The sequence below is a fragment of the Sinohyriopsis cumingii genome, unplaced genomic scaffold (genome assembly GCF_028554795.1).
Source record: "Sinohyriopsis cumingii isolate HCF-2022 unplaced genomic scaffold, ASM2855479v2 utg001993l, whole genome shotgun sequence".
Classification (NCBI taxonomy): Eukaryota; Metazoa; Mollusca; class Bivalvia; order Unionida; family Unionidae; genus Sinohyriopsis; species Sinohyriopsis cumingii.
Genome location: NW_028316098.1, coordinates 195,795 through 212,500, shown reverse-complemented (window position 1 = coordinate 212,500; position 16,706 = coordinate 195,795). Strand labels below are relative to the sequence as shown.

The 16,706-nt window shown below is 37.0% G+C and overlaps 1 protein-coding gene across 2 annotated transcripts in view; it reads right to left on the bottom strand.

Annotated features, from left to right (window-relative positions):
- The window catches only part of LOC149771290 (carbohydrate sulfotransferase 11-like), a 64,619-nt gene that overhangs the window by 31,029 nt on the left and 16,884 nt on the right, over positions 1-16,706 (bottom strand). The window contains exon 1 of one of the 2 annotated variants that reach the window (XM_089948655.1): positions 676-818. The exons of the other annotated variant lie outside the window; for it this stretch is intronic. Coding sequence (XP_089804781.1) covers positions 676-778 — 103 coding nt within the window. The 5' untranslated portion in view covers positions 779-818. Of the gene's footprint in view, positions 1-675; positions 819-16,706 lie in introns of those variants that run through there. 2 annotated transcript variants of the gene reach the window in all.

The following is a 16,706-nucleotide window of genomic DNA, read 5'->3' as shown; positions in this document are numbered from 1 at the left end:
TGAACACCCCCAAATTTGTATTTGATCTTTGCCAGTTCAAACGGTCCTCAGCAAATCCTCTAGTTTTTCATGACAAAAATACTGTATTTCAGAGCTTACTGTCGCAACCACACCTATGTAAACAGGCCGTTTGAATGGCGGATACATATTGATATCTATTATTGCAATATCAATGACATCCACTGTATGTCCTTAATTCCAGTACAATTTTCACCTATTTCTATTTTATAAAATACCTCTACTATGTTGCCTTGAATAGTTCTGTTAAATGGTTTAGCAAGGTCTTTTGTTTGACGTAATACGCACAAATAAGATGCTGAGTAAAGCAACTGAAATGTGGTTTAAAAGTTTTTACATTCCAATAATAATAATAATAGTAATAACAGCTTCTACTGCTGTTGTTGTCAGCCATGAATTTTTATGTACTTATAGAAAAACAAATATTATAAAATGCATGTCCGAAACGTGTCTAATTTTGTAATTCTAATTTTAGCTATATGCAGAAACCTATCTTCTCATTAAGGTTTAAATAAATGAATTTGTATCAAATGCCTGAAATAATACAAAGCAATACAATAAATTCGGTTGATGATGATGATGATGATGATGATGATGATGAAGTGCTAATCAAGTTCAGAAGATAAAGTAAAATCATGTTTGATATGTATTACTTACGACGGTTTTCTGGAGATAATCTTTTATAGAAAACAAGAATCATCAGTGTCAAACTGGCCGATAATATTATGAAAATATTTCTAACAAGCCGCCTCGTCTTCATTTTTTGTTTTACGACGCTGAAATAAAATCTTACTTATGAATCGTCTCCTTGTGTATAGCTGCTAATTCCAACGTTGAATTCTAACAAGCTGTCAAAATGAATTTACCTTGGAGACCACACCCTTGTCGTTGCAAGGTGAGAGAGATTTAAAAGGCTATTATTCAGAGGCATCAAGTGTATCGTCACTGATGTATTGAAATATTCCCCGCATAGAATGTACACTATGCATTCAAATCCGAGTAGCCATTTCATTGTAACGATACACTCAAACAGCCATTCTGGCGATACTAAAGATAAAAATTGTAAACAAAAGGCCATTGAAACAGCCATACATCAAACTGGAAACAGTCAAAAAGGACAAAATAACAGACACAGGAGCGATGATTTCGTTATTGTAAGATGAACTAACAGGCCGATGTTTTTTCCGATGTAAAACGGCACCCAAAACCCTAATTATCAACCAACAATGTGCTTTATGATTCGATTTAGCATTAACCAGCGGCATTTAACTTTAAGGTTGCTAACTTCATTTATATATAATCGTACGTGACTCATGCATCCATAGCACCTATTTTAATTACTCGGATTCTTGTGTGTGTGTGTGTGTGTGTGTGTGTGTGTGTGTGTCTTTCTCATATGTTAATTTTTTTAAAGCCTTCAAATTTAGCTCTTAGCATCCTCAGTTTCCTGATATCATTTATTATCCAATGAACGCGTTTATTTTGCAAACTACATGTTGTCGTCTTGTTCTTTAATTTACTCATATTGTGCATGCTTTTTAAATTCGTCATATTCGTTACTTGAATTATTAAACTGTATTCCTTTCTGTGATGTGTTATATAGGTTCGTGTGTATAAACTGCACGACATGAAAGCTCCTTGTCAGGATGGATCTCGCAGGAGTGAACTCTAATTATGTTAGTGATGTTCGACATAGATTTATAACAAAATGTTGGCATCCATCATTGACAGTTTATGGTATAAGTGGCAAAAAGGGACGGGTTGGGTGCAACCTTTAACCAATATATTCCATCCACAAGTAACGTGCTACTATTAAATATGTCTATTGATTTTGATACCACCAAATAACCCTGTGCAAAAGTAACACGTTATTTTGTGTGGGAAGAATGGACATACCAATAACACGTTTTCAGAGGCAATGGTCGACTGAAATCAACAGTAAGAAACTGAACACACAATCAGCATCCTATTTCAAAAGCTGAAATTGGAATAGCAGTGTCTGTCCCTTTTGAGAGACAGCGACTATAATTTAAATAAACACCTATTATTGCACAACATAAATATTCATTTCATTTCGTTAGGTTTGGACCGGTATTAAAACTCATTGAATAAAGTTTACAAATCAACTTAAATTTCTTGGAAAGTACAAATTCCAGTGTTTAGTTTTCTCTCATGTTCCAGAAACCAGATTTACTGGAGAAGAAAGCACAGACCCTTGATGGTTCATTTCAGTATTATTATGGTCTACTGGTAGCTCACACCTTTTGAAGTAGTCATGACTACCAAGGCATATATGACACAGGTTATTAATTCGTGCGTTAATTATTTGGATCATTGCACTCTTTTGTGGTAAAACCTGAAGAGAGAAAAAAAAAACACAAAAACCACGAATAGATAAATCGCACTCTGGCGGTTAAAACGGCATTTTTTTGTTATGGATAAATTAACAGTCTACCCCTATGTTGAAAACATGGCACTTGTAGAGTTTTGGGAATTTAATTTTTAACATGTACATAGGATCAATAATAGATGACGCTCTGGCAGTTATATGAAGTTTTACATTGAATACACCACCTAGCCTTTTTCCGGGTTCTTCCTCCACCATTAATACTGGCCGCCATGTATAGCCTATCTTGTGCTGAAAAATGGCGTTAAACCCCACAACAACAACAACAACAGCAACCACCTAGCCTTGCTAAAATGTTGACATATGCCGATTAAGCGTCTGTTCACTCAACCTGGAAAATTTACATGTGATAGCATTTAAAACAAAATGGATGTCATAATATCAAAATGTTCAGGTAGCATGGAACAGTGGCCCATTTCCGATATCATAACTTAATGCCATCAGGTGACCTTATCGGCAATCATTGTTTAATGGTTAAATATATTTAAAATACCTACGTTTTCTGAATAGAAATAAGTATATATCTCACCTTTGACGTAGAAACAAGTTATATTTCCACTCGTGGCGATGCGACAATACAAAATGCTATGACAAGTGTAGATTTTCTTTTTATTATATAGTTTAGTTTCTTTTTTCACGTTGTGGACATTCTGGAGGCCTGTACCCTGATCCTGACGAGACATGTATATTCACTTTTATCACAGGAGTAGTGTTGAGTGTGCCTATAGGTCTTATTGGTCGCTGTGTACTTTCGAATCACATTCTTCAAATCTCTCCTCAGAAGTAGTGTCATTTATTGTTGTTCTTTTTATTTTTTACTGTCTTAGCTTACTTTAAACTTTACTGGTTCTTGCCTTAACATCTAAACCAGGATTATTCTTGTGTTCAGATTTTAATTTGGGTGGATTTGTTAATTCAGATTATTATTAACTGAAATTACTAAGTACTCAAAAATATTCATGGACAGAAACATTGATTTGGAATTATGGTGAATTCAGAAGCGAATATGTTAGATTATATTATTGTGACTCCTCGAAAGACTGTTCATACATTGTCACAAATCAGGCCACTGTCATATTATCACATTCGAGACAACAGGTACACCAACACATTAAATATAGGAATTATTACGAAATACCACTGGAATTTAATTGGAATTTCATACTTTTGCACTTGAGATAGAAGTGTTAGGACTATTTGGGATTTAATTCACAAAACTCTTAATAAGTTCTTTTTTTATATTTTACTTCTTATTCAAGGAAATAAATGATTTATTGAATTTTACAAAATGTATTGTCTTTCAGTTTGTCCTATTTAGTTTAAGACCGTAGTATGTATGTATGTATGTATGTATGTATGCATGCACGCACGCACGCACGCACGCACGCACATACGTATGTATGACGTCATCCTGTTTTGACCACCACATAGAGAGAGCTGTATATACATCGATTGATCTGTTTGCATCACAACCACGAGAGAGAGAGAGAGAGAGAGAGAAGAAAAAGCGTGAGAAAGCAAACTAAGCCTATTCAATTGGAGTAAAAGGGACGCATACAACTCTGATACAAAATACCAAAGGGGAAGTCCTTTTTGTAATCTTTTATTCTAAATTAGCTATAAATAAATATACGTGGCCACATGAGGGATGGAACTGATTTCCCCAGTTACAGCCCCAATACGCAAACACATCCGTTCACTGCCCACATGTACTTGCCCTTAGACATTTGAAGAGCATCATTACATCTGAATAACTAAATAGAATGAATATTTTGCGACGGGAATATACCTCTCTAATCGTAATGGCAGTCCAGGTATGTTGTGCTAATGTATACTGAAGCACAAACGCGTGCATATTTACACAAATAGATGGAGGTGACACTCATATTAACGCTACCTTATACAAATTTCAAAACATAACTGGAATAATAATAATAATATTTTCTTAATGGAAAAGTTAGCGTTTAGCTTTCCACATGAGCTAACTCAAACAATTTTCGGATTTCAAATATAATGTTAGTAATGGTACAATCGACTTTCGCATGGGTAGACTACGGCATAATCAGTTTTTGATGTGTAACGGGCATCCTTATCGTATAAATATTTCCTTACCATAATTACGGATGTATTTGTCCGATAACGTCTTGTACTAATATTAGTACCCTTATTCGTACCTCGTGGACAGGGTACTAACATGAGCATATACGTGTTAATGGAGCAAGCCGGGTGTGATTCAGACCCGGCGGTCTTTTAGCATAATAATAATAACACTTTAAACATATTCCTTGCATATAATCCAATAAATTGAGTAGTCCTCTTATTTAATACCGGAAGTATCGAAAATCATTGTAGAAATAGTTGTAAAATCTCGTTAACCTTTTTTGCCGATATTTTCGTTTAGATCGTCCGCCATATTATTTCAAATAATGATTACTTCCGTTCTCAGCATCGTTTCTTTGTGTGCAATATAAGGACATTGACGCCATATTTGGAAATGTAAACAAATCGTAGTAAATATTTGGCGCCGTTTGGGTCAGAAATTCTGCGCATTAAAAGTAAATACGGTTTATCGGCAACTTTCAAATTCCACCAAGAAGCGATTATTCGCACTTGATTGATAATAATATAGCGTAGAATATCCAAAATATGGTCTGGCAAGCCTTACGTAGAAAAGAGGTCACGGCGAGAGTCTCGCGTTATCTGTCATGGCGGACAGGATAAGGTTAGAGTAACCATGCCAATTTATTTTATCGTGCAAGGGCTTAATAAATTCAAAATAAGCCAAACTTCTTTCACAGCATGATTATACTTATGTAGTTGATTTCTACACTGTTTTTTTTTCTTCTGACTTTAGTGATGATTTTTTGGCTCCATTACATGATATGGGATCAGTTCGTAGCCTCAACCACAACAAATCAAGTAGAGGCTACGACATCGTAGCTAGATAACGTCCAGCAATTTCATGTCATATGGTTAATGAGATCATATTGACCAATTTCAAAAATGAAGACGGACTGTGGCAAGGCTTTATTAGGTACAGTAATATGACCAGTTGGGACATAAATAATCAACTCAGTCCAATCCATTTAGCAGAAGCCTTTCCATTAGGCCAAATAAAAAGTATGTATGGTTCTGGTTACATTGAAGAAAACAAATAGGGATTGTCAGTCGGTACGGCCATTATTTTGGGGTCTGGACGGAATGAAGTGAAGAATAAGGGAACGTTCTAGCTGCAAAGAGCTCTTCGAGATTACTAACAAGCTAATGTCAAGGAACAAATATACACCACTTCCAACTACCTTCTCTCCAGTCGACCTTCCGGACATGTTTGCAACTTTCTTCCGTGACAAAGTACAAACCATTAGAGATAAGCTTGACACCACAATTTCAACTGACTCGTCGTCACCATACAGTTGGGATACAGAATTTGAGCGGCAACCATTAGCAGCATTTGAACCTGTCTCTATGGATTTCGTACGCACACTCCTGATGAAGAGTGCACCAAAGTCATGTGAACTTGATCCAATTCCAACATCACTGCTGCTTGAGTGCTTCGATCCAGTATTGCCTTCACCAACTGATGTCATTAATACCTCTTTCTCATCCGGGAAATTCCCATCATTTTTTAAAACTGCCATTGTTAAGCCGCTGCTGAAGAAACCAACACTAGACCATAACGATTTAAAGAACTACCGCCCAGTTTCTAATCTCCCATTCATATCAAAAATCTTAGAAAAGGTTGTTCTATCCAAGCTTGTATCTCATCTAAATTCAAACAGTCTTTTTAGCAATGTACAATCTGAAAATCGCCCTTGCCACAGTACTGAAACTACTCTTCTAAAAGTAGTTAATGCCATTGTCTCTGCTTTGGATAGCGGAAAGATTACAGTCCTCACCCTCCTTGATTTTTCTGCAGCATTTGACACAATAGACCATGATATATTACTTCACCGTCTCCAGCATGTATTTGGCATTCATGATACAGCCTTACTGTGGTTCAAGTCCTACTTGGTCAACAGGGCACAAATTGTGTCTGCAAATGGAATACACTCCAGCCCAATTGACCTATGTTGTGGTGTTCCACAGGGGTCTGTTCTTGGACCTGTTCTTTTCATTATGTACACTCAGTCGCTCTCAAATGTCATAGATCATCATCCAAGGTCTCACCAATTGTACGCTGATGACACCCAAATATACAAATCTAGCCACCCAACTGAAGTTGATGCTACCATCCAAGGTGTAGAGAGGTGCATTTCTGATGTGAAATCATGGATGACATGTAACAAGCTGCAGATGAATGATGATAAATCTGAGGCCATTCTGATCACAACACAAAGACTTTCTCATTCACATCCTTTACCTCAAACGATAAATATCAGCAACACCAACATTAAATTCACACAATCAGTACGAAACCTAGGTGTTACTCTGGACAGTACTCTCACACTGCACCAACATGTCATGAACATATGCAAGGCTGCATATCTTGAGCTGAGACCCATCAGCTCAATTCGCAAATATCTTTCAGCTGATGCCACTAAAACACTTGTATGTTCATTAGTACTTTCAAGACTGGACTATTGTAACTCAGTTCTGTCTGGTTCATCTCAATATCTGCTCCAGAAACTTCAAAAAGTTCAAAACACAGCTGCTCAGATCATACTTAGAGTACCACGATCAGAGCACACCTCTCCGCTGCTCAGTACCCTACACTGGCTATCCATTCGATCCAGAATCAAACACAAAATGTGTTCTCTGTGCTACGTTTCACTGTCGGACTCTAGTCCAACATACCTATCCGACCTCACCCATGTGTACACACCAGCAAGATACTTACGCTCCTATTCTGACAGTCGTATGCTCATTATTCCAAGTATGAAAACAAAGTCATATGGACAGCGTTCTTTTGCATACCAGGGTCCAGCAACGTGGAATAATTGCCCATTGAACTTAGGTGTTGTCTAATGTTGTAAGGCGCTTAGAGCTTCTAAAGATTAAGCGCTATACAAAGTCCTCATTATTATTATTATTATTATTATTATTATTATTATTATTATTATTATTATTATAAACTAGAAAAAAGCGTCCTTTGTATTAAACTTGAATTTATCTTCGAATATAGTTACGTCACCTTTCAAATATTTTTTTCTTCTTTTTTTTCTTCAATCCTTCCCCCCCCCCCCCCCGAAAGAAACTGTAGTGTCAGCAGGAACAAATAGTGTCAGTCGGGTAACCAGAACCACACATACATTTTTTTATTATTTGGCCTTACCTTTCTTTATACATTGTATTTGGATATCTTGAATCTGAAACATATAATTCAACAGCAGTAAACTGATCGTATTTAATCCTACTAAATGAATTCAAGGAATCTTATCCTCTTACCGTTCTTCGCATAATTTGCACGATAAAATTTACTCTATAGAAGTGAACGCCTAACAAATAAATGTATCCACTTTAAAGTGAAACTGGAGTAGACCCCGGCCCAATCTGCGACTCGAAAGCGGAGGTCGAGAAGTAATGCAACCCAGAGTGGCGATATGACTGGTCGGTAACAATAGCCACCAGTTTCATTCCGTGAAAGATCGCCATGATAAAAACACAAGTTAGTCAAAGGTATCAAACTGACAAATGAATAATTATGATAAAAGCGGTAAACTATGGATTCATTCATTTTATTCATACACTATCAGTGATCGAATTTGGACTTTAAGTCAAACGTAAAATAGCTACATCTAGCTCAGGCAGACTTTTATTACATTATTTTTATTCACCAATCCATTCGAAAGGGACCCGAGTGGTCTAAAGCGCTCTCCGTTACGAATCACTCCACTTCATCTCTGTCTGCTTGGGTTCGAGTCTCGGATTCGGCCAATGTGGGTATGTGAGAAAGCTTGCCAGTAGCTTCTCGTGGGTCGGTGGTTCTTTCCGGGGTTTTCCCGGGTTCTTCCTTCACCGTTAATACTGGCCGCCATATATAGCCTATTGTGTGCTGAAAAATGGCGTTAAACCCCACAACAACAACAATCAAATCGACTTCCTAGGTTAGGTCTGCTTTTCACATCCTCTTTGTTATTCCCGAGATTTGCACTGATCCTGCATGTAAATCACTTGTTACTGTGCTAACGTTGACGGTTTATTTCTTTGCGTTAATTTACAGAACACTCATCACAAAGGACCATAACTCTCTACGGAGTTTGCCTCTCGCCTTGTCTTTTGAGATGCATATTGGCATTTAGCAGTAGAAGCTCTAATCATTTAGTACCCTGTCATTTTGCAATCGATGCACACTAAAATAGATAGCCATAATGTTCACACAAATTCTTTTCTATTGACCTTTTTCCTCCCTCTTTGAATATTTTGACATTCTACTACATTCATAGTGGATAGAAAGTAGCACCACTAAAATAATTTTTCACACTAATAAAGCTAAACATTAATTTAAACGTATTTATTTACCCAAAAAGCGAGCAGGTGATGAAATTGACTGCCCTGCTGTTGTTCAATGATTAACCTATGAAGGATGTCTTTAGCTACTGTGAGCATAATGTCAAATAAACGCAGTAGTATTTTCCCCAAAACTTATGGTATGGCTATACCATTAAGACCCAAACAAATAATTCCCATGCATCGCTAAGCTTTCTATCAGGTACACATCTTGCTACGGCAAAAATTTTAGGGCCAGATGTTAAAGTGGAAACCATTACGATTTTATGTCACTTTATGATAAAGACAGGTGAGTAGGTTGGGGGGAGGTGTGTGATTATATTTTTTGCGAAACAGAAAAAAGAAGGTTATACTTTACACGAATTTCTTAAGTCAAAAATGCATTTCTTGATGAGACGTTGAAAGGGAAGGAATTAGCATGATGCTGTATCGAGACACAGGGACCTAATATTACGCTGGAAAGAGAGACAGAGACAGAGCTCTGTGTGTGTGTGTGTGTGTGTGTGTGTGTGTGTGTTATTTTTAACGTAGCTTTATCAAATGTTTCAGTCATATCGCTACGACGTATGCAGTTTGCCATTTTTTTGTGATGTATAGCACTGAGGCATCATGCCTCAAACAGGTAGTATGATGACCCACCCAATCACATTATCCTGACACCAAGCTGACCAGTCGTAAGAATAACCTCTTAATGCTGAGCGCCTAGCGAGGCAGCTGTTAGTACCCTTTTTATAAGTCTTTGGTATGACTCGGCTGGGGTTCGAACCCGCGACCTCCTGCATCAGAGGCGGACGCTCTAACCATTAGGCCAGCAGAGTAGGAAATCAAATGATTGAAAAGATGACATACAATGTTACATTTTTACAATTTGTTTTCTTCCGAAATGCATGTTTGGCTCTAGAATGAAAGTGTAGAAAAGGACGGGTGATACTCAAGTAATTATTTCACTGTAAAGGTGTGTGCTTATCTTTTTGTGTTGCTTTATTTCTTTGAGAAAACAGTAGATCCAATGTTATAAGTATTTCTCGTAACACATTGGTGTGCCTAAATAGGACTCCCATTCACAAACCTAAGATATCTAACACGTGTTTATGTGTCTGTGAAACAGAAAGAGTCGGTTTCCCTTAACATGTTACTTAACACAAGGTGGAAACACCATACCAAATTATTATTTCGTGGCATTACGGAAGAGGGAGAAATTAAAATTAGGTTGCCATTTTATGAGTTTCTGAAGACAAGGGTAAATTCTATGTTATAAAGGTTCAATCGCAAATTGTTTTCATTCATGAGATTTAAAAATAATGTAATGTTATAATTATTGTCGAAAGACTTCAGTAAAATTTGTTGTATGCCAGCCCTCCCCAAATTTACGATATGTCATGTCTTGCTGCATCCGCAATGAAGCCATGAACAACGTTATAGAAATTCCAAATTCACTACACCAGATACGGGAGAACAGTAAAATCATGTTTTGTTCGACTCACATTTGGAAATCAACTGAATGAAAATATGGTATACGTTGCTGCATTTTTACTTAATCTTTTTTCCAAGAAGCATGTTTTGGCTCTACCATGAAGATGCTTAGTAAGCCTTGTCATACTGAAATTATTCTTACACTGTAAAGCTGTGTGGTTGTTTCTTTTATTCGGTAAAACGATAGATCTAATATTAAAAATATTTCTCGTGACACAATGCAGTACCAATTTAGGACTAAGAGGTTAATTACAAATGTCTTATATTTTAGTTCAACAAGAATTAAACAAGGGTTCCACATATTACTTTGTCTCACTGGTGGACTGCTTTAAGACAATTCCTATGCTTGCTTTCTTGCTCTTTTTCTTCACAAGCAAAGCTGGAATTTTATGATGGTGCAATATATAGGCAGAATTAATTCTTTTCCTGAATTTACGAAAGTTAATGGAACTGACGAAAGGCATTTAATGGGTTAAGATTAAGATCAAGACTAAAATATTATTTCTGGAACTATTGTGAGCTTATTCAAAGGAATTCTGGACAATGCCGTTGAGATACAGCAAGACTGTTGGCATATCTGCACATTCGAGGACTTACAATTCATTCGGAACACTCGAATGTTTTGGAGTTGTATAGAACGATTTCGGACTATTTTGTATTTAATTCATAATGCTGTAAGTTCCTCTTAAATTTTGGTTTTATAACTTAGAGATTTAAATTCTTTACTCGTTTTATAAAACTCGCTGGTTTTGCTTCTTGCTGTTAATTAGTTTAAGACCAAAGAGTCGTAACACTATACATAATGCAGAGTAAATGAAGAAAGATTGCAAATGCAAAATGTCAAATGATAAATGGAAATTTAACCAAACGCAAATGGATTTCATGCATTGGTTTCAAAATCTATTATTTTCAAGCTGCCACTAATTTCCACCATCAAAGCCCACTCGCATGATAATCCATTCTAATTTCCACTGTCAAAACGTTCCTAGCGTGATAATCTGATCAAATATTCCTTCCAATATTTGTCACCACATACACTGCGGCTCAGCGATATTTTTGTTGATGTTGTTTATCTATGCGTTGCAACGGACAGGTAGATACCTCAAATCACCACGTTGACTCGGACACGAGGGGATTGGTACACATTATTGATTCACGTTTCAATGGGCATTTCACAAATAACGCCTAAGGCAACAAAACAACCATCTTCATGTTGATCATATATTTGGACAAAAAATAAGTTCAGAACTGTTTTGCTTATTCAATGCATGCATAGCTAGAAAGGTTGATTAACCTATATGTAATACTGCTACATGTATGAGAAGTTATTGCTTATGTCAAAAATTCATGTGCTTTCCCAAATCAGTTTAAACACCATAGCACAATAATTCCATATCACGATCGATGTGAAGTAAATCATCGATACTTTAACTCTGTTCAAAGAAATCTTACTAACTTATGCAGTGACTTTATGACAGGCATGCCTTTCTGCTTCTTTTCAACCACTCACATTATTACAAACGTAACACAATCCTCTGATATGGGAACAATTAAATTCGAAATGATCACCACAAGTATTTAAAATTAAGCAAAAGAAAACATGGGAATTTACACTAAAACGTGAACCAGTCCTCAAGCAGTTTGGCGGTACACAGTCCACAATATGAAAACTACAGACTCTGTAAAATCACCCCTTTCAGGACTTTACGTAAGCTTGTGGTCCTATATAAACGTTTGAAACTGGGGTCTCACAAGCAAATATTTGAAACCAGGGTCCCAGCTACAATTTTCAGGGTTTCTATGTGGGGAGGGTCTCTGAAACATTCTTTCAACTCGGGATATTTTTTATTCTCTTAAATCAAGACAATTACTTTTTGTCAACTAATGTAACGGATAAAAAAAGGATTTTTCAAACTATAAACCCGAGCAAAACATGTTTTAACTATATAAGCACTGGAATCTGTTTCCTAAAAGAATCCTAGTAAAACATCCTTGCTAGAAATCAGATGGCTGGCAAGTAGTTCATGAAACTGGTAGCTTGTGAAGAGTACTACGAAATGAAAGTTAATGCAGGGAAATTGCCGAATCGGAAACTGCTAACAAAGGGAACTAATTAATTCTCCTCGTCAAAGGTCTGGCTTGGGTATGATTCGTATCTGTTTTTATCAATCTTGAGTCGGCCCATTCTGGTTGTGAGCAAGAGAATGAATTAGGAAATGATTTCACACTTAGATCCAAGATTCTGAACATGGATTTATGCAGACATTTCAGAGTTTGAAACCATCATTTGTCAGAGATTAATCTATGTATTCTTACGTGTTTATGCTCGACTAAACAGCAACACAAGAAAGAGTGAAAACAACAAGCTTTGATAAATATATTTTTAAAAAATATTTCCCTGGAAAAATACTGTAAAAATGAAGAAAAAAAATATGAGAACTTACGGTTTCCAGAATCAAATAAAAAAAAAAATACAAGAATAATCCACGAATACATTTTTTGAAGTCCTAATATTGAAGTGTTCTAATGATTCCAACTTCGAGTCCCGACGAAGAATTAAAGATGGAAGGCGATGACGTATGCTGCAGCCTGTACTTTTTTGACGTCTACAGTTCCTTGTAGAAACATAATAATTATTCCTCCGGTCTTGGAAATCCAAATACAATTTTCAAGAATGTTCTTGTTCAAGAGTTCTGTATGAATACAATAATATTTCCAGAGAAACGAATTAATCTTCTAGAGTCCAACTAATCTGAAGAAAAATTAACATATAACTCAAAAACTCACAATCTTCAATACTGGTCACAACAGAAGAAAACACCGTTATATCAAGTGTTTAAAAGCCCGCACACACACACACACACTCTCTCTCTCTCTCTCTCTCAACATCAACTATTAATAGTAAGTATTTCGCAATTTCGGAAATGCCTAATTGCGAAATAGAGGATCTCGTGATCATGCTTAATTGTAAAAGTCACATAGCTCCTGTATGACCTTGATAAGATCCAAATCATTTTACTCCGAGAACAAGTTCTTTACTCGACCCTCAATCAAGGCCAGGAACTATGTCAAAAATAGAAACAAGTGTTTATATTATTAGATATCTAAGGAAAACTCAGGCCAAACTGAATTTTCTGGAAAATATCAAATTCCTAGTAAACAAAATTACATTACATTGACATGTAAAGAAAATAAAAAAATTCCAAAACCCACAAATAATCAAATCGAATCAAACACAACTTAAATCAAATAAAAATTAAATCAAATATACGTAACAATATTCGCCACTAAAGTATGCTATCTGGTACGTCACAGGAATTGTCTTTAATATTTCTCACACAACAAACGTTTCCTTGGTCAGTGTGCAGCATGACCTTTGGTCGAAAATTATCTTGTCTCCGGTAAGTCTAACTCGATCGCCTGTTATTATATTTTATCGAGGACAATAATTTTCTGCTACGTTGTTTTAGTTTTTATCACTAGCTTCTGTTCATCATCATCATCATCATCATCATCATCATCATCATCATCATCATCATCAGTCTCACGACCTAGTGTGGTCGTCGAGGCGCTGTGCTGCTGAACATCTGACCAGTTCCCTCCACTTGTCTCGATCATGTTGGCATCATTCAAATACTCTTGTATTGTATATTATTATAGTTGGTACCAAGTGATGGCAACACAATTATTTTTGTGTGAAATGCTTCCATATAGCACTCTTCAACATCCTGTCAAATCTTTCAAGGGCAACTGCCTTGACCTGGTTGAAAGTATAGTATTTGTATATTCTATTATCCTCAAGCCTCATTTCAAACATCTTATAAAATTCTCTGCCGCGATGTTCCCAGACCGTTCCTAGCTAGTATGCCTGCCAATTATACAAATGCGTTTCTCATAACAGCGGCTGTTTCATTTTTTTTAGTGGCAAACACCAAGCGTCCTTACCATAGATGTCAATAACAATATTATTATTATACCCGATCCCGTCATAATATTTAACACACTGGGCAATAATGCAGGTTGTAATCTTACAACAACCTGATTAACAATTTCTTTACCGCTCTTTGATAATAATTATTTTGATGCAGTTGTCATTACGCGCTTGGCTTCTTTTATAGACGAGATTTCTCTAATAGCCTCTTTGAGTTATGATATTGTAGACAAAATTTATTTAACTTTTTACCCACCGCATTTCCTTCAAATAATGCAGCACCGCAGCACCTGTTGCAAAATTTGAAACAACAGGGCCGTATTTTCTTGCTTTTCCTGGCAATACAGCAGCTGTCCTGCAGAACAGTGAGTAACATCTGGTATGCTGTAGTTATTGTTTACTAGCTAGTAACTTACTGGTCAGATTTGATGGTCAAAGGTGAACCAGGTGGCGCGTTTGTACTGAAGCTATGCATTGCAGTGGGCGACTTGTGCTTGATATCATACCTCAGTTGCAGTACAAGTTAGCAGCATACTATATACATCGCTATAGTAGTATTATTGAAAAGTCGTTGTCGTGCAGGCCCTCCTGTTGGAAAATTTGAGAACTAAATACATGCAGCGCTCTCAGACTGCTATTGACTGGGAAACACATTTGATATGAAAACTAAACTGCGCGATGTAATACAACCTACTTTATGGCTATGGTGGCAGGGTCCAGTTTCGTAAATTGGCCCCTGGCTAATTTCTTAACTTAAGGCTATGGTGTGACTTTTTCAGCTATTATTGTTTAGTATTTATAGATATGGATATATTTGTGAACTAGGTGTTTTGGGCTTGTGTTGTTCTTGAAATTGATGTCAGGCATGTACACCTTCCATAGGTGCTCTGCAGTATGTTGATAGTGAAATACCAATAGTTGGCTAGGAAGAAGAGCTAGCCTCCCATAGCAGTAGACACGTAAGTTCAAGGCAACTAGAGTATCTCAAAAACGGCAGTAGTTAAGTGGGGCACTATACGTACAATGGAAATTAGCATTACGGGGACCCCTGGGTGAATATACGTACAATGGAAATTTAACATGGCGAAAAATCGTGGGTTAATATACGTACAAGGGGAATTAACATGGGAAAAAATTGTGGGCCGATATACGTACAAGGGGAATTTAACATGGGAATAGAGTTTGGGGGTTGTTTAGGGACAAAGGGGAATTGAATATGGGATTTTGTTTTTAAAAAAAAAATTTTTTAAAAAAGGGTTAGGCAATGGAAAGGCTATCTCTTTTCGAGAAATATGGCTGGCCCTGAAAAGGGCCTTTGGGTTTATGTTAATGTATTCATTAACATAAATGGTACCGCATTGGTCTTCTTCTTGTCCTTAGGCTACGTCTCACTGTTGGTCCGTAAATCAGCACTCTTTTCAGACATCCTTGTCTTTCAACGTAGATCCTACGTATCCACAGGCTGATGTTTGTCCTGTGGACAACGGTCCACTTGGATAAGACATACATGAGCATGTCCGTCCGGAACATCATGGAAGCGTAGAAGATTGCACATCGGTCCACATCTTGAAGCGACGAGAACAAGTGAATCAATGCAGTGAACTGCGCTTATTTATAGGTACAGGAAGGATTGAAACGGATTGAGTTCATTCACCAATCCGAACACGCGTTACAAAATTCAGTCAGCTCGCATCCAATCCGAAGAGAGCAGTCTGTGACGTCACGTGGTCTATATAGATTCGTTAGCGCTTGTGTGCAGTCAATCTATGCGACAGTGATTCAACATGACGGAAACTCAGAAAACGATCCATTGGGGTGCACCAGCAGGGGAGACTCCCCAAGGGAACCCGGACTTACTTTCAGAAGAGGTACATTGGGATTTTGTCGATTTTCTTACCTCGCAAGAATTTGTTCCGGAACCTTCGTTACCTTCTTCATTACCGCAAGTGGAGAATTTTAGACAGAGACAGAAAGAAGAATTGGAGAAATTTATGCAACGACAAAAGGAAGCAGAACAAGCTTTTCTCCTACAGCAACAGCAACAGCAACAAGAAGAGGTAAGAAAAAAACAACAGCAACAACAGCAAGAAGAAGTAGCAGCAAAGAAACAAGAGGGTGAAAATCAAACGGCTACGGTACTGTTGGACATTTTAGCGGAGTTAAGAAGTCTGAAACAAATGTATCAGACTTCTTTATCACGACCGAAGAGAATACGACCTTCCCGAGCTAAACACGCCAACCCTGTGACTAAGCCTGTCGTACCACCCTTAGTGATTTCAACCCAATCATCAGAAGTAGGCCTTGGCCGTGGCAAAGGCTTAAGGCAGTTAAAGTTGATTGGTTAAACTCACCCCTACACCAAAATAAAAAGGCCCTTTTCAGGGCCACCCACATTTCTCGAAAAGAAATACAATTTCAATTTGCCAATAA